The 22,881-nt window shown below is 41.3% G+C and overlaps 1 protein-coding gene across 1 annotated transcript in view; it reads right to left on the bottom strand.

Moving 5' to 3' along the window:
- Nucleotides 1-472: 472 nt before the first annotated feature.
- Nucleotides 473-22,881, bottom strand: part of LOC310636194 (5'-nucleotidase domain-containing protein 2-like) — a 34,228-nt gene continuing 11,819 nt past the window's right edge. Inside the window, exons 2-14 of the mRNA XM_083355790.1 lie at nt 20,478-20,662; nt 18,193-18,267; nt 17,325-17,380; nt 16,562-16,655; nt 14,298-14,426; nt 11,670-11,730; nt 10,276-10,378; nt 8,628-8,729; nt 7,127-7,208; nt 6,096-6,182; nt 5,792-5,932; nt 5,422-5,486; nt 473-1,453 (exon numbers count right to left, since the gene is read on the bottom strand). Of these exons, the coding sequence (XP_083211916.1) occupies nt 1,192-1,453; nt 5,422-5,486; nt 5,792-5,932; nt 6,096-6,182; nt 7,127-7,208; nt 8,628-8,729; nt 10,276-10,378; nt 11,670-11,730; nt 14,298-14,426; nt 16,562-16,655; nt 17,325-17,380; nt 18,193-18,267; nt 20,478-20,662 (1,442 nt within the window). The 3' untranslated portion in view covers nt 473-1,191. The remainder of the gene's footprint in view (nt 1,454-5,421; nt 5,487-5,791; nt 5,933-6,095; nt 6,183-7,126; nt 7,209-8,627; nt 8,730-10,275; nt 10,379-11,669; nt 11,731-14,297; nt 14,427-16,561; nt 16,656-17,324; nt 17,381-18,192; nt 18,268-20,477; nt 20,663-22,881) is intronic.

The following is a 22,881-nucleotide window of genomic DNA, read 5'->3' as shown; positions in this document are numbered from 1 at the left end:
TTAGCAGAGGTGGTGAAATTGACTGCTTTGACCAAAGGAAAGAATACAATTAATTTTGTTTCTACTTGGAAACAGCTTTTGGACTTTGTGCTTTTGGTAGAAAAAATGAATCTTTGACTTTAGGTTTTGCTGATTAGATAGGTTTGTTGTTATAGAAATGGCTAGTATATATTATGTAAAAGTAAAAAGTTGAGGTTGTATGTTGACCTTATTCTACTGTGCCAAAAGAAGTCGGAAGTCAATGGTTTTCTTTTTGTTTTCCCTTTTCCCTGACACTTTTTCCTCTTCCCCTCTTCCCCCCTTATTTTCCCCTTGTTTTAATTTTGCTTTGTATTTTTGTATATTTTGATAAACTAATAAAAATATAAAATTTGCAAAAAGAATAGAAAAATACCATGATGGCGAACAAAACTCATAACTTGTTTAGCTCCTGCTCTCATTCCTCGACTTCAGAACACAAATCAGCCATGGATTTCACATTGCTCTTTTATTAACATTAAAATATTCCAGTCATCAGCTAAAAATACCATCCCCTCAATAGCACCTCCTGTCCTTCCCAGGGCCTACAGGACAGGAACCCCCACCCTTCACCCCATTTTCCCACCCTGTTCTCCTCTCCATTACAAGCACAAAAAGACCTCACAGTTGAGGGAATGTAAACTTCAAACGCTACGAAATATATGTGGCTCTACAAGGGACGAGAACTTTGTGTACCAATCAACAAAACCAAGGTCTTCCACCTAGCATACGCTGAGCATATTTGTCTAGGAGAAGCACTCACCCTAAGGGAGAACCAACAAACAGATTTTGGGCCAGTCCAAAGCCCCTTCTCTCTGTGAACGTGGACATTCCAACTCTCTAGCTGGCAACAAGGGCAGACAATGCTTCACGCGTGGGCCTCTTCTTTTATAGCGCTCGCTGGGAGGCCGCTGATGTTTCAGCAAAGAACAATTTAGCCAGACTTGCTAAATCTCAGTGTTAGCCTCAAAAATACGTCTTAAATCCATAAGCAAAAATGAATGCCGAAAAGCATTCACTAAGGCTTAACAGGCCCCTTGCTTTGTAAATCTGACATGTTACCACAGACCACAGTTTTGATTCTAATATGAAGGACCATATAAGATTTAAGCCATCCCATCACTGCCCTAAAGTAGGAGTGCGACCATCTGCAAACTTCTCCCCAGTTGGTCCCTAGCGGATATGTGCCATCTCTTCCAAGAAGGGAGTCTTCATGCAGCCTGTGCAGAGCTGATCCATCCAAAGGGGAGCCTCATGCTGCAAGGGGGTACGTCGTGGGTAAAAGGTGTAGTTGAGGTCATAATTGAGCAAACAGCTGAGGGAGGCCATGTAGACATCCGAAAAACGGCACAGGCGGCGAGAGAAGTATGTGGGGTTGTGGCACGTGCGAAAGATACTGCCAAACTGCGGGTTGAAGAGGTTCTTGGTGAGTGCCCTGTAACAGCAGGCAGGGGGAGAAAGAAAAGAAAGAGGGATCAGAGAATCAGGATTGCTGGATTTCGTTCTCCAAAGATGACTCAGTTGGCAAGGTGGAATATCTGAATAAAATACTACACAGATTAAATCAAACAATTTTCTAAGAATTCTAGGCTTTAATTTAATACAAATATTTAAGATGCATGATTTTACATTGCATTACCTTTATACCTTGAAGCCATAACTGTAAATTAGGTGTTCTCAGGGTTTCTAGGGTGGACATAGCGAATCACAGCATATCCAGTATCAGAAGGTTGGGTTCTGCCACGTTTTCTACGTATTGAGCAACCAACTTTCCTATTTTATTCTGAGCAAATGTGCATGTGTACAAAATTGAAACTGCAGCTGGCATCATTTTTACTTTCTAACAATCTTGCAGTGTAGCCGGTGATTGTTTTCCAAATAAAGATTGCACTTTATCTTGCAATGTGTAGCTTCTTAAAAGAAAATATTAGAGGGCACTAAGGATTATACAGGGACGCGGTGGCTCAGTGGGTTAGGTCGCTGAGCTTGTCGATCAGAAGGTCGGCAGTTTGGCAGGTCGAATCCCGAGTGCCGCGTAGCAGAGTGAGCGCCTGTTACTCGTCCCAGCTTCTGCCAACCTAGCAGTTCGAAAGCACGTAAAAATGCAAGTAGAAGAATAGGGACCACTACGGTGGGAAGGTAACAGCGTTCCGTGCGCCTTTGGCGTCTAGTCATGCCGGCCACATGACCACGGAGACGTCCTCGGACAAGCGCTGGCTCTTCGGCTTTGAAACGGAGATGAGCACCGGCCCCTAGAGTCGGAAACGACTAGCACGCATGTGCGGGGGAACCTTTACCTTTACCTTTACCTAAGGATTATACATTGCCTGCCCTTAGCTCCAAATTGTCTTTTCATTTCTAGAATTGATCTAACATTATTTTATGGTTATAAAGATTACTAAGGTCTGGATATTATGCCTGAATATTCAAAAGACAAAGTTGCTGCTGAATAGGATTGGGGTATGGAGTGACAAAGCATATAAAACATATTAGTCTTCTCCATAGCCAAGTAAGATTAGAATCCAAGAAATGTTTTACCTTACATACTGCACACAGATCATTTCCATTTATCTTCGTCAATTTTGCACTGCTATATTTATATAGTGTATCAGAGAATTCCGTTTCATAGTATTGTATCATTAAACTTACGTATTTTGTGATTAGGAATTTTCTGTATTATAGTTTCTAAGCACAGAGTTCCTTTGCTTTATTATCAGACAATCTGAGCTAACCAACAACCTGAGTTTTAACCAACTCAGTGGTTAAAACAATCCGTAGCCCTACTATAATCTAAAAGAGTTTATGTCATGCCTAGAGCATAAAGACCAAAGGAGAGGGCAATTCTACAGACACAAACCCCACCCTTATTAAATGGGATATGATTCACAACAGCAAGGCCTGTGCTTATAATTCTTTCATGGAATTTTCAGTGTCTATACGTGTCAAGGTGCACCTGTGCAAAAGGAAGCTATTGCTCACACCACACAGCAGCAGAATAATTATTCTCAGCATAAGGCAGGAGCAGAGCTGTTAAAACTGCCAGTCATGCCTGGGGTTTTCTTTAAGTGTATTTAAATTAGCTGTGACATTTCAACTAGCTCCAAGCATCAAAGGACAGTAAGAACAGAACGTAGTTTCTAAACAAATAGCAATTCCCCAGGTTTCCAAACAGCACAAAGGCAATTCACAAATGATGTTATCAATACCATTTAAGAAGCTATACTAATGTAAACCAGGCAGGGAAGATTTCCCAAAACTGAAGGAAGGTCATTGTTTCCGCTGAGTCTTTGTACAGAAGCCTGAACACTATTTTCAAAAAAGGCTCTGTTGCCTACTTTGTCACTTTCTACATCAAAGGTGCTTTTCTTTGACTATTTAATGCATGCTTTACAAGAAAGCTTCTGAATATTTAAGATTTGAGACGAACTTTATGTTTCTCTCCCTGTTCTCCAACCCCATCAACTCATGTTTCTCTTCTGGAGCTCAAGCAGGATTCCACGACTAGCCATTTACAGCTTGGTTTTGTGGTAGAATTTGGCAAGAGGTAAGTCATAAGAAAGGGACGTGGTGGCTCAGTGGGTTAGGATGCTGAGCTTGTTGATCAGAAGGTTGGCAGTTTGGCGGGTCGAATCCCGAGTGCCGCGTAACAGAGTGAGCGCCTGTTACTCGTCCCAGCTTCTGCCAACCTAGCAGTTCGAAAGCACGTAAAAATGCAAGTAGAAAAATAGGGACCACTACCGTGGGAAGGTAACAGCGTTCTGTGCGCCTTTGGCGTCTAGTCATGCCAGCCACATGACGACGGAGACGTCCTCGGACAAGCGCTGGCTCTTCGGCTTTGAAACGGAGATGAGCACCGGCCCCTAGAGTTGGAAACGACTAGCACGCATGTGCGGGGGAATCTTTACCTTAAGTCATAAGAGCCACTTTGGTGCAGTGGTTAAGGCATCAGGCAAGAAACCGGGAGTCTGCACTCTAGTCCTGCCTTAGACATAAAAACCAGCTGGATGGCCTTGGACTAATCATTTTCTCTCAGCCCTAGGAAGACCCCAAAGGCAAACTATTTCTGAAAAATCTTGCCAAGAAAACTGCAGAGACGTGTCTAGGCAGTCTCATTATAATCAGACATGATTGAGAAGGGGGGGGGAGAATCATTAGAACCAAGAAGACAATGTAATTGTGGCCAATAGCTAACTGCAGTTTTTGCAATGGAGAAGGAGAAATCAGCTGCTCCAGATTAACTGGAGATTTATTTGCTCTATTTTTCAAGATATTGCAACTGGTGATTTGGCTTCTAAGGGAGCAATGAGAGAGTCTATTTACATGGCTTTGCCCATCTAGAAAGGGTGAATGAGACTGATAAATAAGTCAGTCAAGTAAAGACAAAACAGAATTCCATGAGGAAATTACAAATGTGCAATAAAGGACATGTTTGGACCTGTGTAACCAGCCTGAAACCAATTTATTAAAACTTTAAATGAAACTTGAAAAGAGGCGTTATCTAATTCACAATTCTGTTTTCCACATTGCTAATCAAATGTGTTTTAGAAAATAAGGTATACCAGAGAGAAGAGCAAAAAAAACTTGCTGCTGACTGGTCTATAACCAAAATAAAGTTTTATTCTTGCTGTTGGAATGGATGCTTAGTTGTGGACGATGAGAGCTATAGCTTAAGCAGAATTGGACAATGTACAAAGGCCAATGCTATAATATAAATCTTTGTTATACTTTACAAAGTAACACTATGTAGAGATAAGTCTACATCCAAGATTATTATTATTATTATTATTATTATTATTATTATTATTATTATTATTATTATTATTATTATTATTATTATTATCCAAGAGAAATTTAAATATAGATTTGATGCTGGGGAGAGAAAGTGGAAAAGATAAAATAAATTCTAAGCTTTGTTCCAACAGCGTAAAGAGAATCAGGGGTTGGATCCTGACTAAACTGAAGTAAAGATAAATAACTTTTTAAAAAACTAGATCAGTTAATTGAGTGGGGGTAAAATTATACCAACTGTAACAAAGCTGAAGTGGGAAATCATGAATCCAGGAGAGGTGAAGAAACCAAAAAGCAGAAATAAACTGTTAAACTAAAAAGGAGCCAGAATTAAACAAAAAGATTAAAACCACCCAAAAAAAAGGCAAAACCACCAATTAAGGTCCCAATTAACTCTGCAGGATTTGGAGGCCTGAGTGCTCATACTTTAATGCTGAAAAGAGCAACAGAGTATTGCATACAATTTCACGTTGTAAGAAAAAGCTTAAAACCTCTGTGTTCAATAGGATGGAGGCAGTTCCTATTTGTTAATGGGCAAGCAGGAAAGTAGCTAATTTGTAAGTCTGAACCAGCATACCGAAGCCCCTGAAAAAGGAGGGAGAAGGAATAAAATACCTGAGTTCCTGGCGCTCCTTCATCCAGTCCTGCAGCACCTGCTGGGATTCGGGATCTTGAAACATCTTTTCAGGAACAAGAACCAAAATGTTAAGACAGCCCTGTAATTACTGTCCCATCATCTCTCAACACACACTAAACTAGCTTCCCCTAGAATCAATTTTACTTTCCCCTGAAGCTCATTAGTCCCTCAGGTCCCATTGATTCTAAGCTAACTGGCCTGAGAGCAACTGACTGTGACGCTGTTTTAAGTATTCCCTGCCCTACGTTACTCAGGGAGCATTTTTCTTCCACACTGGTTCCATCAAGAATTTGGGATCTTCCCCCTTCTGTTCCTAGCAGCCAAGCAGCATCTTGATTTTTAACCTACCTGCATTCGCTCCAGCAATCCAGTTAAGGCTTGTAGCCAAGTGAGTGCTTGGGAGTATTGCTCTGTGTTGACCATTTTTGTCTCCGTTTCTAGCTCAGGAACTATGGCCCCTGTCCGCCAGCCATGCCGCAGCATCAGGTCCTGGGGCAAAGAGACATAATGGAAAAGATTTATAGGATCATGAGAGACATTACACGCCAAACTCAGCCCACTCTTGTCCTAGAGCTCGGAAGAAAAGCTAAAAGACCCAACTTCCACCCAATCCTCTCTTCATGACCCAGAGGATTATGCCCAAAGCTCTCACCGCCAGGTCACTGTAGAGATGGTCGCCAAAATAAAGCACCTTGGATCCACGCCAGCCTGTGAGCCGGAGGAAGTCAAAAAGGTTGCCCTAATATTGTAGTTAGAAATATTGCATTAGAATGATTAGAATTCCATGGATACAGGACCAGCATTTCTAGACAATATTTTATATAACAGTGGAAAAAGGGAGTTCCCCTTCATATCCTGCAGGTACAGAAAAACTAGCCCCACACTGTCTCCGGGACTCAAGAGACTCTGAGCAAATTACCATATAACACTCAATCCCCTTTTTGCCTTTTTTCTCACTTAGTTGTCCCACTTTGGCCAAGTCTCCACCCTCAAACTTAAATTATTAGAGCCAACCAAGAGTTGGCAGCTGTTCTTATTTCTGTCACCAGAAATAAGATGGTAGGTAGGCTGGGTGTGTGGAAAGAGGAACATCAGTAGTAGTTGCAGGAGGTCCAAGACTTCAGGAAGGTGGCACCTTTTTTGGAAGTAGGCCACAACAGATGCCCAGTACTGCCATTCCTGAAACATGTCCTCATGCTCCTTCTCTCATCTCTATACCCACAGGGCAAATCTCAAAGGAGGAAGTAGAGGAGCATATATATATTCAAAGCTGAGTCTGTTTGGGCTAACTGGCTGTTATGCCCTCTCAAGATAGCAACTAGAGAGGAGATTTCTCCTTCATCTCATTAGATCTCTGACTTACTATCCCTCCAAAGTTCTCCAAGAAGCTCAAAGGGGTTGAAAGGGTTGGAGGTGGATAATTAGGGCAACTAAATTTCATTTTTGATGTGTGCCGTTGTGCCCACAGTAAAAAAAAATGACAAGGAAGCTTATTTTATCATCTTATCTTACCTTATCTAGTAATTTAGTAGGTGACATCACCAAATACCAACAGCAGTCTTAATTTTTTTTATGCTGATGGAGTTAACCACGCTCAAGGATCAAGATATTAAAATCATATCACATATAAGTATTATGTTGATTCTTCAAAAACACAGACCGCCTAATGTCAACATTCCTTACCTGTTTATACACTTGTCCTTTTTCCAGCTTATTTATTTTGTCCCATTGCAGATCTCCATTGCTATCCAGACGCCGGAAAGGCCTGGAAGGAAAAATGAATATCATTTGGAGAGGCTGCCGGGAAGGACATTTGCTTTCCGTTATACAAGGGGAGGACAGCACAGTAGTCCTAACATCTGACCCCCAAATCCACAGAACTATTTTTTTCAAATGCATAGGCACGTATTCTCTAATGCTGGCTGAGGAATTCTAGTGGTTGAAGTCCAGTTGCCAAGGTTGAGAAACACTACTCTATAGGAAACATTAACACTGCTCTATGTTACACTTATGTAACACATTTTCTGCAAATTTCTGCTGGGTATCAAAAGATCCTAAAGGCTAAAGTTAGGAATCTTGATTTTATAATGTATTTGTTCAGCAGCCTCTCCCATTCAAGTGCCCTCCAGGAATGTTGGACACTCGTTACATAATGTTTTGACATATCTAGAGGATTTAAGACATGGTATAGCATTTAAAGTATGTCTTGCACAGAGAATTTTAAAAAACACCTATAAATTTACATCAGCAAGATATAAGGAAAGAAAGGAAATCAGGATATGCAGAGTTCTAGTATAATTCATTGCAGCCTCTCTTATACAGTCAGCAATGGTTAGTTCAAATTTTCTACTCCTACTTTTTATCATTGCACAGAAAGTGAAGCTGATGATGATTTAGGGTAGAGAGAGACAAAAAAAAAATCTAAAAATGAAAGAAAAATAAAGGAAGTGCTAGAATAGAGAACTTAAAATATATGCAGGAGAAAAGTCCTCTCCAACAACCAGCAAATGAAATGCTGCAACCAAAGAATTCTGCCAATAGTCAGAGGCAGGATATTTTGCTCTCATAGTCTTAAAGGAACAGCTCCCTCATTTTTAGCCTGAGTAGTCTTCTTTTCACTGTGCTTTCAGGTCTGAGTTTTATCTACTCAGGGCAGTCCCCGCAAAGCCACATATTATCAGCACACAACATTTGCTGATTTGACTACTCTCCACAGAAATTGAGCAACAATGGCAGCACTGAGAAACACACTACCTTTTTTTTGCAATGTTGCAGTTACAGACCATGCCTTTAAAAAAAAAACAACTGGGGAAGTTCTGAAAACTGCAGAGAGCATGATAGTGATACAGTGATATTACTGGCAGAGGCAGGATTGAAATATCAAAACCCTCTCTGCCTTTTTAAAATGCATTAGGGGAGAACTAAATTCCTAGCATGTTTTTTTTTTTAAAAAAATCCTTGTTTATAGCTGCATTTCTGCAGCCAATCTTCGGGGGTTTGAAACACCACAAAACAAGGGGTCAAGGAAGCTAAATATAGCCCCCCACAAATTGCTGACTTGGGTATAATTCATCAGAATGTACGTGCAGCAGTATGCAAATTCCAGTAAACAGAAAGGTATCATATGCCCTCAGGACACGCATTAGCTCATCCCCACACAGAAACCAACACATGCAACGCTCACTTGACACAATCATTGAAGAAATGAGGCTTGTCTGCCTGGACTATGACCACATCAAAGAAGTCTCGCCAATCCTTGCCCACCATGTATCGCATCCCTTTATCACTAGGGGAAACAGGGAGAAAAAGGAAGAGAATTAGGAGAAGGTGGTGATGCTAAAAGTACAGAGCAACTGTGAAACAAGAATCTCTCCAACAATCATATTGGCTGGGGGATTTTGGGAGTTTTAAGTCCATACAGCTTAAACTTCTCAAGGTTCAGAAAAATGCTGATTTAAACTCACTAGAAAAAGAGCTGGCAAAAAAAGCCCTGAGCATATCATCAGTGGTACCTCAAAATGTTGCCCATCTAGATTAAATTTATAAATTAATTAAATAATTAAATTAAAACAGATGCAGAGCAAATGCATTTACACTTGTGGAAAGAGTTGAAGGAAACCTCAGGAGACCCGGCAATACGAGACTGCAGCTATTTTTATTGTTATTTATTATTATTGCTTGTTATTTATTATTATTGCTTGGTCCCTGTGCCATTATGATAATACCTCCTTCCATCTGAAAATAAATCACCAACCACTGTTCAGTGGGCTTTCGCAGCCAAGGATGAGGCAGGGAAAGGCCTCAATTTCAGAAGAATGAATAAAATGCTTGTGGGTTGAACCCACTGTTTTCCCACATAACTGAGGGTGACAGTTATCTGGGGGTTTTATTCTCCCATGCCACATTGCCAATGAGGACCTGTGAGCAGCTAAGAGAAAGAAAAATGAGGAATAGGTTATTTTAAAGAGAATCTGAAGGCATATGTTCAGGATAATGGTTAATTAATGAATCAACCTTATATATTTTCTCCTATGTTGTTGTAGGGATAAAAAGGAACGCCATGTACGCATTCTTGAGCTCTTGAATAAAAGGCAGAATTGATTTTTATTTATCAAATCTGGGTACTGCCCAATCTCACTCTCCGTATTATATACTCTGTATACACTCTTGCTGCGTATTCTGGAGTATACAGCAAAAGGCATAAAAACGTAAAAATAGAAAACATGGATAAAAAGAGCCAGGTAAATGGATATAACAACTTTAAAGCTAATAATTAAATAAGAAAAAGAAAAAGAAACTCATATCCAGACAAAAAAAGTTGGAGTGCAATCCAACTCATCAGCTGAACTAAAGCTAAATGGCTGGGGGGGGGGAAATGTTAAATCTCTGGTAATTTAAGAAAAACAAAAATAATCCCAAATAGCCCAGAAGTATCTTAGAGACCAAGGGACGTGGTGGCTCAGTGGGTTAGGACACTGAGCTTGTTGATCAGAAGGTCGGCAGTTTGGTGGATCAAATCCCGAGTGCCGCGTAGCAGAGTGAGCGCCTGTTACTCGTCCCAGCTTCTGCCCACCTAGCAGTTCAAAAGCATGTAAAAATGCAAGTAGAAAAATAGGGACCACTATGGTGGGAAGGTAACAGCATTCCGTGCACCTTTGGCGTCTAGTCATGCCGGCCACATGACCACGGAGATGTCCTCGGACAAGCGCTGGCTCTTCGGCTTTGAAACGGAGATGAGCGCCAGCCCCTAGAGTCGGAAACGACTAGCACGCATGTGCGGGGGAACCTTTACCTTTACCTTATCTTAGAGACCAAGGCATGCTCAAACTCACACAAAGCTGAAGGGGCTGTTGGTGATGAGGAAGAGTTTCTTGCCATTTTTGGCCAAACGGTGTAGCACAGCGTAGGTCTCATCCCCGTGCAGGATGTATTGTTCTGGAAGAAGGAAGATGGACAGACGCCTTTAAGAATTAGAAGTAATCCTCGACTTATGACCATTGCTCAGCAACCATTTCAAATTACGACAGCATTACAAAAAATGGACTTTTGACCCAGGCTTAATGTTACAGTCATTGCAGCACCCCCACTGTCACGTAATCAAAATTTGGATGTTTGGCAGTTCATGTGCTCTTATAACCACAAGGGTCCTGCTGTTTCCTCCCCCCCCCTCCCCCAGCTGCCTATCTCCCTCCATCTATACGCTTTGGGCCACTTTGCACAGTGGCACTTGGCAGAAGCAGCACCATAGCTGGTGCTCAAGTAGAGGCCTAGTCCCTTCAGCAGTCTCAGCCAGCTGCCATCACTCCTAGGCCTCTACTTCAGCCCCAGCCACTGATGCCACTGAGAAATGCAGACTCAAGGCCACACACTGTGGTCAGCCATGCCAGCAGCATTGTGCAAGTTCCCATTGCCCCTTTGCCCTCCAGCACAGGGGTGGAGCTGGGTCTGAAGTAGAGATCTAAGGGCAGGGGTAGCCGGGTGAGACAGCTGAAGGCTCTGGGCCTCTACTTCAGCACCAGCTCCTGTGCTGCTACTGCTGAGTGTCATTGTGCAGAGCGACAAAAAGCACATAGGTCCGGGGAGAGGGGGAGGGGGAGGTAGGCAGATGGCAGAGTAGCAGCGCCCCTGCAGTCATAAGTGCTGCTGGGCTGGGTGGGCAGTTGAGGCTTCCTGGGGTGCAGCAACTTTATGCCATGCTGCCCAGCCGAGCAGGCACAGCTAAGGTTTCCAGGAGTGGCTGCAGCTTTGTACTGCACGGTAGCACCTCCCCAACTCACACATGGCCTGCACCTAGTTTTCCAGGGCCTCCCCCACCCCCTGAGGCACCCCTGCACTCCTTACCTAGAATTCCCTCTGCTAAACAACTCATGGTTCTCACTTAACAATGGCAGCTGAAAGCGCCAGGATTGCAGTCGCTGATGCAGTCAAATGACAGCTTGCTTTACAATCTCATTTGCTTAGGAACCAAAATTCTGGTCCCAATTGTGATTGTAAGTGAAGGAATACCTGTATGCCATAATGGCAGGCCTGTGAACTCATCACCAGCAGGCTTTTCCTTTGCTTTTCCTATATCACAGTCTTTCTCACCCTTGGCAACTTGAAGCTGTGCAAACTTCAACTCTCAGAATTTCCCAGCCAGCATGGCTGTGGAATTCTGGGAGTTGAAATCCATGTAGTTTAAAATTTCCAAGGCTTAGAAATACTGCTATAGCAGGTAGATACTCACCCAGATCCTGCATAATCCACTTGTACATAAAGCCTTTAATGTGAACATCCCGGATGGCATCCTGTGGAAATGATGGAAGAAGAAAAGAAATGAATTCCAGGAATAAATGTTAACATTGTAGGCCCTGACATTCCTGCCTCTGGGCTGCATTTCCAATGCAACATGTGTAGGGAGACCACATCAGTATTATGCTTTATGCCTCTCCTCTTTTTATTTCTTTGTTATGCTCTAAAGAATAAACCAGAAAACAATACTCAAGGTTTGTGATATGATTTCCTCTTTTAAAAAAAACTTTAAATAGCAGTAATGATTATGTGTTTGTGTGTATGTGGTTTAGATAACCAGTAGATAATTGTGATCTGAGGTTAATGACAGTAACTCTTCCCCATAACTCTGCTTTGTGGATAATGATCACATATATCCTTTTTTTATTCTTTGTTCTCAGTATTTCTATACACGTTCCATTAGCAAAACAACAACAACAACCAGTAACTGGGTAATTGATAAGCAACAATTAAAACCACAAAATAAAACATGAAAATAGATATAACCTTTGCAGACATGTCAAACACAAGGCCCGGGGGCCGGATCCGGCCCGCGAAGTGGTTTCATGCGGCCCGCGAAGCCATCCTGGAAACAGTGAGGGAACGGCCCCCACTGCCTTGGCCCCGGCCCAGAGACCCTCCTTCTGCCAGAGACCCTCAGATCTGTCCCACTCCTGCCCAGGCCCCCATAGGCACCCTCCATGCGAACCATGTAGAGCTGGCCACACCCACCCATTAGGCCATACACACTCTAGCCACGCCCACCCGGTAGGCCACGCCCACCCTGGCCATACCCACCCGGCCCCCTGAGGGCAACCGCAATGCTGATGCGGCCCTCAATGAAATTGAGTTTGACACCCTAAAGCAATTTAAACAACAGAGACATAACAAGACAAACGCAGAGACAAATACAATCTTACAAAGGGACTGAAAGCAAGAGGTTTGGAAAAGAAACCTTCATCTGTCCTTGTGGAACAAAACATTAAGCAACTTGTATTTGTATGTTTTGCACACATGCAAACAGCAGCCTGAGGGAAGGCTGAGAAAGTTCATTTGATCTGAAAAAAACAAACACCCAAGGCTGTTTCTAATCATTTAAAAATGTGTAGGGAAAAAAAGGCATTATAGAGCAGACATGTCAAACACAAGGCCTGGGGGCCGGATCCGGCCCGCAGAGTGGTTTCATGTGGCCCGCGAAGCCATCCTGGAAACAGTGAGGGAACGGCCCCCACTGCCTTGGCCCTGGCCCAGAGACCCTCCTTCTGCCAGAGACCCTCAGATCTGTCCCTCTCCTGCCCAGGCCCCCATAGGCACCCTTGATGCGAACGCTGTAGAGCTGGCCACGCCCCCCCAGTAGGCCATACGCACTGTAGCCACGCCCACCCAGCCCCCTGAGGGCAACCGCAATGCTGATGCGGCCCTCAGTGAAATTGAGTTTGACACCCCTGTTATAGAGTCTAGCCAAATCTGTTTTCTCACATTAGCCTTGCAATGATTAAAAAGTCAGATTTTAATCTTGAAGTTGGAACAAAATTCCTTTATTTGTTGCAAAAAAGGAAAAGGCTGCATCTCTAGAAATGTTTGAAACACAGAAGAACTTATCTGGTTCGGTTGGCTCTCCCTCATTATTGTTTATTTCTTCCTCAATTCCTTTCAAAGTAGATGACATCAACTTTCAGGCTTGTTTGGGGTCGGAGGAGAATAAGCCACAGTGGGGCTACCGACAGACATATACGCGTACCGTAGAACAGGACATCTGCTCCTATTGACCCTGTTCTCTCTCTTTCCTTAAACTGTTCAGCAATGCATGTACCGTAACCTGATCTTGTCTCCCCCCCCTCTCTTTCTCTCTCTCTCTCACACACACACACACACAAAGAGGAGCACAGATTAAATGATAACCTCTCAATGTTAAGTAAACTTCAGAAGTGCTATTCACATTTCTCTGCAGGTGGGACAGAGCTGAAGACAAGGGCGGGAGCAGAAAAGAACAGATGGACATTTATGAGAATGCCAGTTCTGACCTCTTGCCAAAAATCAGGGGGCTGGGCAGGCTCCAGAGAGGCAGAGAGACAGAACAGATGTTTTTTTTCCCCGGTCTCTAACTTAAAAAAAACAAACATGCTGAAAACATAAGCTGAGGGGGCCCTCAGTACGTGCGCCTTCGAACAGTTGGGTTTAGAGATAAGCCTTCCGGGCAGCTTTGCAGGCAGCACGTCCCACTCCTTCTCCAGCTTGGGACAGCCTGTTCCTCTCCGGTGAGGTACGTCACAACCTCCTATAATGAAGGCTCTATTTAAAAACAGAATCGGGAACCAACAGAGCTAATGCAGGTCTTTAGAACTCCAGGCCCTAAAATCTTGTCATCTTGTGTAGGACAAAACCACACAGGACACTATGTCCTGCAAAACCTCCCAAAAGTAATTGCCAGAATCCCCCCCCCCCCACTCAGAACTGGGAAGAAAACACACAGCTGCCAGCCAACAGCACTTCCTCCTCCTCCTCACTTTCAACACAGAAGTTCTCCTAGAGACAAACGAGAGTGAAAAGGGAGAAGCTTGCCAAAGGGGAATGAAGTACATACCGTAACATCTTTGTAGAGATGGATGGGGTCATAATCAATATCATTGCTGATGAAAAAATCATTGGCTACAGCCAGGAGTGTCATTTCTGGCAGAGAGAAGATGTCCATGAATTGCTTAACAGCAGGGCCCTGGAAGGAAAAGAAAATGAAGGCGAGGGATACAAATTAGTAGACTATTAGGCCCTTTCTTTTCAAAATAAGAAGACAAGACCAGAATGTCTTCTGATCTTCATCCATTTAGTGTTAGCTCTGAAGGATCTCTGTAGAAATTAAAGATTACTCAGTTCTAACCTCTGGCTTTTTAGCAAAAACACATACACCATTAACCTTCAAAAAGCAGAATTAAGAAAGTCAACATTTAGATTGATCCAAAACAATCTGGAATTTGGACAAAGATAGATTAGGTGGAGAGAGAAAGAGAGAGATTAGATATAGGCTATTAGAAGGAAAGTGAGTAGCAACTTCCAGGGAAGAAAAGAGAACTGAAAGCAGACAGCTACATTAAAGCAGAGCTGATAATCATGGTGGAATGAAGAATTGCCCTAGGCAATTCCTCCCCCCCCCCAAAAAAAATTTTGAGGACTTGAGATTGCCTACAAATGCTCCGCTGGGACGCGGTGGCTCAGTGGGTTAGGACGCTGAGCTTGTCGATCAGAAGATCGGCAGTTTGGTGGGTTGAATCCCGAGTGCCGCATAACAGAGTGAGTGCCTGTTACTTGTCCCAGCTTCTGCCAACCTAGCAGTTCGAAAGCACGTAAAAATGCAAGTAGAAAAATAGGGACCACTACAGTGGGAAGGTAACAGTGTTCTGTGTGACTTTGGTGTCTAGTCATGCCGGCCACATGACCACGGAGACGTCCTCGGACAAGCGCTGGCTCTTCGGCTTTGAAACGGAGATGAGCACCGGCCCCTAGAGTCGGAAACGACTAGCACGCATGTGCGGGGGAACCTTTACCTTTACAAATGCTCCAGACAATTGCTCTTTGCAAGGAGACCACAAAATAGTGGTCTATGGTGAGTTCAGAGCCTTGGGGGATAAGGAAAAACTATCTACACTCAAACCACAGTCGGCACCTTTTGAAAGGACACTAGATTTGCATACTTGCTTTTCTAATCACTTTTGGTAAATGCCTTTTGCCTATTAGGAATCATTAGATCAACAGGTTTTACAGAAGTGAATTTCCTTCAATCCTTAGCAAAATTAAAGTTTAACCTTTAAGGACTTAAAATTATTTTGGAATGAACAGCAAAAAAGTGATTAAAACTTTGATTTTAGAAAGTTAGAAAAGAACTAAGGGTCCAAATAATTTGAAATAAGATTTTGGAATGAATCATAAAGAATCCTTCCCTTGGGAAAATGCTTGTTTTGAATTTAAAACAATAATAAGACTTTAAAACTGGACACTAGAGGGAATAAAAAAGAATTAAAGATTACACTTAAATTTGACTTACTGATACAGATTGGAGCAAAATACCTTAACAGTGGACATACAGGAGAATATTTTTGAACAATGGAACCTGAAGGTAATTTTAAGTATGTTTGCTTCTATTGATAAGATTGTGTTTGAAAGATTTTATGGAAGAGGAGCAAGTTTTATTAGACAGGATGAGACAAATCTGAAGTAGATTTAAAACAGTCTACAAGAATGATATGGAATAAACGCTATACTGGATATATAAATAAGATGTGTTGTATTTTAAGTTATTAAAATTGTTTATACTTGTGACAAAGAAGAAAGCCATTTCTTTATATATTTCTTTTCTTTTTCTTAACTATATTCTTTCTTCCTTTTCTATTTTCCTTTACTGACTTTTTTTTACTTTGTAGCAGTTTTTAACTTTTTAATTATACTTTTTAATAAAAATATTATAAAAACGAAAGAATATTGACACTAAAATTGCAACAATACTACCAACATTCAGAGAAGAGTAAGTGTGCTGTTGAGATTTGTTGGGATGAGAACTGGTGGTGGGAAAAAAGAAAAGAAGGGGTAATGCACATCCGCTTTGACCCACTTGTTTCATCTTACATTCAATATCTGGAGCAATCAAAAGATTCTAGGTTTGGCTCTACCTAACTATAACAAGAACATGATATAAAGTTTGCTCTAGTAGTTCAAAAGAATATATTTTTCCCATTTCATGTACACCACTAATATCCAGATTAAATAAAATCAGCCCAGCTGTCATCCAATCACACAGCTTGTCTGGGAATGGAAACTCAGCATGGGAGTAACACCTTTAGACAGCTCTGGGAATTCTACCTTTCCATAGAAGCCACTGGCTTGGTGCAAGGGAATATGATGGGTACCATCATACATCTCCAGAACTTCATCATCTGGAACAGGTTTCAAGCCCCTGCACAAAATTTTAAAAAAGAGAACAGAGGTGCTTAGAATTACAACCACAAAGTATTTTTAGCAGTTAGATCAGTGTTTCTCAAACTTGGCATCTTGAAAATGTGTGGACTTTAACTCCCAGAATTCCTGAGCCAGAATTCTGGGAATTGGAAATCCACACATCTTCAAGCTGCCAAGATTGAAAGATACTGAGTTAGATCATAACAATATCTTACTAAGGTATTCTTGTAACAGCACTACAGTAGGCATCAGACTTTTTGCAACTCAGGATAATTCTTGGGTCACACAAAATGAAGTCTCAGCTATAGAAGGACAAGAACTTTCACAGGCATAATAAAATACATTCCAATGTAGACATATAACAGTTAAGTTCAATTCTGACCCAACATGTTGTCATTAAGCCAACCAGTTTGAAAATTAGAAGCCAGAACATTATATGAATACTTCATGCAGAACAAGAAATTCTTCTTTCCCTTGCCTTGTTTGACAATGGTTGGGATCACGTATTTATTACTGCTAAACACTATAAGTGTAAGCCAGGCAAGGAAGAAACACAACATTTCCCAAGGCCAGTTATAAATTTGCAAACCATGAATTGCCAGAAGCTAGGGTAGTGTCTGAACTTGACCAACCCAACCATTTGGAAACCAACATGATGAATACTTACCGATACACAGTACCCAATTGAATGTAGTGAAATGCATCTATCTTCATGAGCAAGCCCTATAGGGGATAGGGAAAAATGAAGTTAGGACCCACATAGAAGCTTTAGGATCCCTAACCCTTGCAAATAAATTTCATACAAGTTTTCAGGCAACTAGCCCACATTCAACAATATTGTCCCTTGGATTCTATACTGTCAGCTACAAAGAAACAAAAAAGGAACATTGCTTTTTTGTCCTAAGCTTACAAGGGACCTTCAACAGATGACTTATATGCCATAGTTATTCAGAAAAGTAGCTACTGGATAATAAAGGCAGTAGCATTTACATGACTTAGGCTGCAATCCTGCAGGATTTGGGTTGGATATTTTGAATATTCTTACATTTGTGCAAAGAGCCCCCAAAGTACTATAGAATTCTAGAACAGGGGTCTCCAACCCCTAGTCCGTGGACCGGTACCAGACTGCAGCATGCCAGCAACTGGTCTGCACAAACAACTAAAGCCCCATCTGCGAGATACAGTCAGCACACAAAACCACACCCCCTCCGGTCTGTGAAAAAACCTCTCCCTACGTAATCGGTCCCTGGTGCCCCAAAGGTTGGGGACCTCTGTTCTAGAATGTAAGATCCCCTGACCTTCTCATTCCAGGAAATAAATCTGCACCAGACTTGGAGCTTCATGGATTTATTCTTTCCCATTGGTTCTCATGGTGACTCCCCACTCCTCCCCCTCTGATAGTCTGCCATTTTGGATCCTCTAATTAAAGGTTTCTGGGGAGTTCATAGAAAAAGCAAACAACCACACACAAACCTCCGACCTTACAGACAAATTTGCTAAACTCCCAGAAACACAAATGACAAACACTCTCTCACCTTTGCAATGTCATAATGTAAGCCCCGTACAGCAAAGTTAGGCCAGTATTCATACTTCAGGATGCCCTTTGGATACTGATGTGATAAAACAAAGAGAAGTATGTCACCATGTGCAATCTTCTAAGGAATTTAAGTTAACTATTTTTTCTTGAACAATCAACAGAGCAAACTGCTTGGAACCATTGGATACAGTTTTATGAGGTACATAATCACGGGCTTTCCAAACCAAACCATAAACAGAGCAATAGGGAATTTGAGAATGTGCATAAAAGAATCAAGCAAGGCAACAAAGAGGCAGCCATTTTGGATCTCTTTTCTCACTGTAAAGGACATGGAAGAAGTACTGTACATTTAAGGAGGAAAAGCACCTTTGAGCATAGCCCAAAATCCCAGCTGATTCAGCTTTCCTTTATCTGAACCTTCTTTTTGACATAAGTATCAGAACATTAGAACACAAATAACCAGTTTACATGTGGACTTGTAAGCAAACAAATATTGCTCTCTCCTATCATGTCTACCTGGGCCCTAATGCATTCAAGCTACCCTCCTTCAAACACTTTCTAACTTTATTTACTAGCGTAAGGAGAATGATAATGACTATTTGCAGTATAAGCTCAATTTGAGAGCTGTTATTCAGTATAATTCTTGGTTCTACTCATAGTAAGAATTTGGTCATTTTCTTAGTATTGAAGATAATTACACATATTTGAGTTCTACTGGGCAAACCTTATTATTTTATTTTTGTTTCTACAAGAAAGTAATTTTTTGAGCAATTATTATGTTAAACTGGCTGCTAGTTGTCTTCTTTGGAAAATGTGGTTTTAAAAACACTATTACTCTTAATCAGCTATAATCTCAGAAATAATAAACTTTTGAGATTTTACAAAAGGAATATAATTTGCCTATAATGGCTAAATGCCAACAAATACAACTACAGGTAGTCCTTGGTTAATAGCCACTTGTTCAGTGACCACTCAAAATTACGACAGCACTGAATGAGTAATGGTTACATCTGGTCCTTAAAGTTCCAGCATTCCCAGCGTCTATGCGGTCATGTGATCACAATCTGGCATTTAGGAAATGGCTTGTACTTATGGATGCTCTTCCCACCCACTCAGCCTCCCCAAATCCCTCTGCACTTGTGTTGCATCTCCCCAAGCACCCCTGCACTCTCCCCAAATTGGCAGCAGCCACCCCAAGACCCGCTGGGCTCATGCCAAACTTTCACACCATGTGCCACCTCCATGTTCCCTCTCCTATCCAGCTACAACCACTTGCTTCCCAGCTAACCCGGTTGCAAGCCATCTGGAACTTGCAAACTTCCTGCCGGCTTCCACACTGGCAGGAATTTCCAAGGAGGCGCTCACTTAATGAACTACAATTTTCACTTAACCATGGCAATGGGCACTGTAGGGATGACCTGTATAATGCTTGCTGTCTTTATTGTTTGGCCTCCAAAACCCTGAATATTCTAGAAGCACTGAGCATACTGAAGAAGGATTTTAATGAGTTTAACATTTATTGCTATTGTCATTCATAGAAAGAAATTTGGAAACTATGCAAGAACGAAGAATTAGAAGTATCCTATACTACCCAATTAGAGTGCCACTTTGAGGCATCAGGCTGGACAACACGAGGCTGTGACTTCTAGTCCTGCCTTATGTACAAGCCTTGATCTTGGACCAGTACCTCTCTCTCAGTCTTAGGAAGAAATCAGGGGAAAGGCATTTCTGAAATCTTGCCAAGAAAACTGCAGGGAATAATCTAGGCAGTTGCCAGGAGTCGAAGCCCACCCACCTACACACACACAAAAGCCCAATTAATGATTTTAAGTTTTATGGAATGTCAGATATGTCTTATGTGATTTAAAAGCTCAGCTGGTTGTCTTCCTTTTATGCTGGAAATTTAATAAAGTGCTCATATTGTGGTTGAATGAAAACTGGACTGTCAGCCTTTCAATTAGTTAATTAAAAATGGATTCTTCCATGTTTACAGTAATTTATTTGTGTGGCATTATGTAATAGCTTTTTTTTTACTTACATTTTTCTTTTTGTTAGCATCATTTTATTCTAGTTAGTTTAGTTTTTCTTTTGCTCTTTAACTTATTTTATTATTATGTAGGTTTTATTATAAAATATGCCACTTATTATTATAATTGCTGTATAGTTAAAAACTTTTTTTAAAAGTTGTTTCCCATTTGTCCAGTTTCTAAGCCAAGGACACCAGAATCCTAACTGCTTTAATATTTTGTCAACAAGAAGAAAAAATCCCTGGTCAGGGGGTACCTTATACTGCTCCACTAGGATGTCCCTAGCAGTGTTGTAGATGCGGGAATGGAGTGCGGGGGAGTACAAAGCTAGGGTGTAGTCATAATCAAAGCCGTAGACCCCGATGGTACTCAGTGAAATCTCATTGTTGGCATAGATGGTTGAAGGATTCAGAAGGTTGCAGACACCAGGTGGGAGCAAATCTAAATCAAGAAAGAGAAGCATGGAGGACAAGCTATCATAACATATGGTTGCTACAAGCCAGTTTGGTTAAGGCTTTGTAGGAAATAAGGAAGATGATCTTGACTAAGTTATACAAGCTCCATTGCCAAAGTGAAAAGGGTAAAACATATCTGAAATCCACAACAGCCAGATAACATTTGGAAGTGATTCAGGCTCCTCCCTAATACATTGAACTGTAAGATGGAGTAAGCAACATAATAAAATCAGACTGGCATGATTATGCTATTATAGCCAATCTCAATTAAAAAGGGGTTTTAGTCTTCCTGTGGAGTTGATTTTCTGGTCCTAGCAAGGCTAACATCAATCTGGCAATCTGGCAACAGAGCTTGCATAGCTCCATCAAGGTTCTCTTCCTTGTTCTCCTCAGATGCTGAATCAGAAAATAGGAGATTGTGAGTTCTAGTCCTCTGTTAGCTGGCAGAGTGACCTTAAACCAGTTGTGCTCTCTCATCCCAACCCTCTTCAGAAGATTGTTATTGTGGGAAACTCTAATTATACAGAAAAAATGTGGGCTACAAATCAGTCCATCAAACAAAACTTTCAGATGGATAATCATCTCCTATCAAGTACTCTCTCTTACAATGTACCAAAAGAGTTCAAAGAGGGAAGGAGGGGGCAGAAAATGAGATGGGTTAAAGGGAATACATGGTACTTTACTTCTCTGTGAAGCAGGAAACTAAGAAAAAGGAATTCAGAGATTCTGAGAGGACTGGTAAAGGGGGCATCTCATTTCTATTACCAAAAAGGGAGACATCAAAGCAATGAGAGAGATCATTTTTTAAATCCACTTTCAACTCAGTCTCAGTCTTGTCAAGTAGGACTTGTTCCTCTTCCATAATATCTTTTAGATGTAATCTATCTATAGAGGCAGACACTTTTTAAATTAACTTCTGGACCCACTGTTTAAACCTATGCTTCAATATATCCAATGTTAAGGTATTTTGCTCCACTCTGTGTTTGTAAGTCAAATGTAAGTATTCTTCTTTAATTACAATCTTTAGTTCCTTCTGTTTCCTTCTAGTACAGGGGTAGGCAACCTTGGCTCTTTTATGATTCATGGACTTCAACTCCCAGAATTCCTCAATCAGCTATGCTGACTCAGGAATTCTGGGAGTTGAAGTCCATGAGTCAGTCATAAAAGAGCTGAGGTTGCCTACCCCTGCTCTAGTGTCTAATTTTTAAAGTATTATCTTATGTTGTTTTTTTTAATTCAAAGCAAAAGCATTTTCCTATGGAAACAATTCTTTATAATTAATTCCAAAATTCCACTTCAAATTTATTTGGATCCTCAATCCATTTCTAACATTCTAAAATCTTTGTCATTGCCCCTTTGCCTTTTATTCCAAAATATGTTTTAAATCCTTAACCTTGTACTAAAATGTATTTCGCTAAGGACTAAATGAAACTCGCCTGGTTCTATAAAACCTGTTGACCCAATGATTCCTAATAGCTGTTAACAATGATTTCCTAATGTAATTAGAAAAGACGTATGTGAACTTAGTGTTCTTTCAAAGGTGCCAGCTGTGGATTGAGGAAGATGGCTACTTCGTCATCTCCTAGAGTTCTAAAGCTGCCAGTTTCTTCTGTTTTGTTACCGAGGAGTAACTGCCTGGAGCACTTGTGGGTGCTCTCAAGTCCTCTCCTTGTCTGGAGAGGAATTGTAAAGAACCAGTCTACTCATTGGCTCTCCCACTGTGACAGTCAGCTTCGCTTTTTGCAGGGCCGTCTTCAGTCTATTTCTTCCTTGGAAGTCATAATTTCTGAAATCCCATCCAAGCATTTGTGCCTCACTCTTCTTCAAAGAAGGTCAGGGAGCTACAGAAAACTGGTTGAATACAGACATTACATTTGCCCAAAGGCATCTGATGAACTTTGTAGCCAAGGCCCAATTTACTTATTTTGTTTTTTTATCTCCTGCCCAAATCAATGCTCAGAATGGGTTACAATATATTAGAAATCATTTTAAAAGCCCACCATAATAATAAAGAAGCCATCCGTACCTGGTGCTTTATCCACCTTCAATTCCTTAATTGCTGTTAAAATTTCTTCTTCTGTAATCAATTGGTTAATCCCCTCTTTTTGTACTTGCGTAAGAACCGGGATGCTAGCATTCTCCAGATATATATCAATGTCTTTTTCATTAATTTTCTCTTTAGCATATAATTTCGAATAGAAATCC

The sequence above is a fragment of the Vipera ursinii genome, assembly GCF_947247035.1.
Source record: "Vipera ursinii genome assembly, chromosome: 2".
NCBI classification, from domain to species: Eukaryota; Metazoa; Chordata; class Lepidosauria; order Squamata; family Viperidae; genus Vipera; species Vipera ursinii.
The sequence above is the reverse complement of the archived record's forward strand: the minus strand, read 5'-3'. Positions and strand labels throughout refer to the sequence as shown.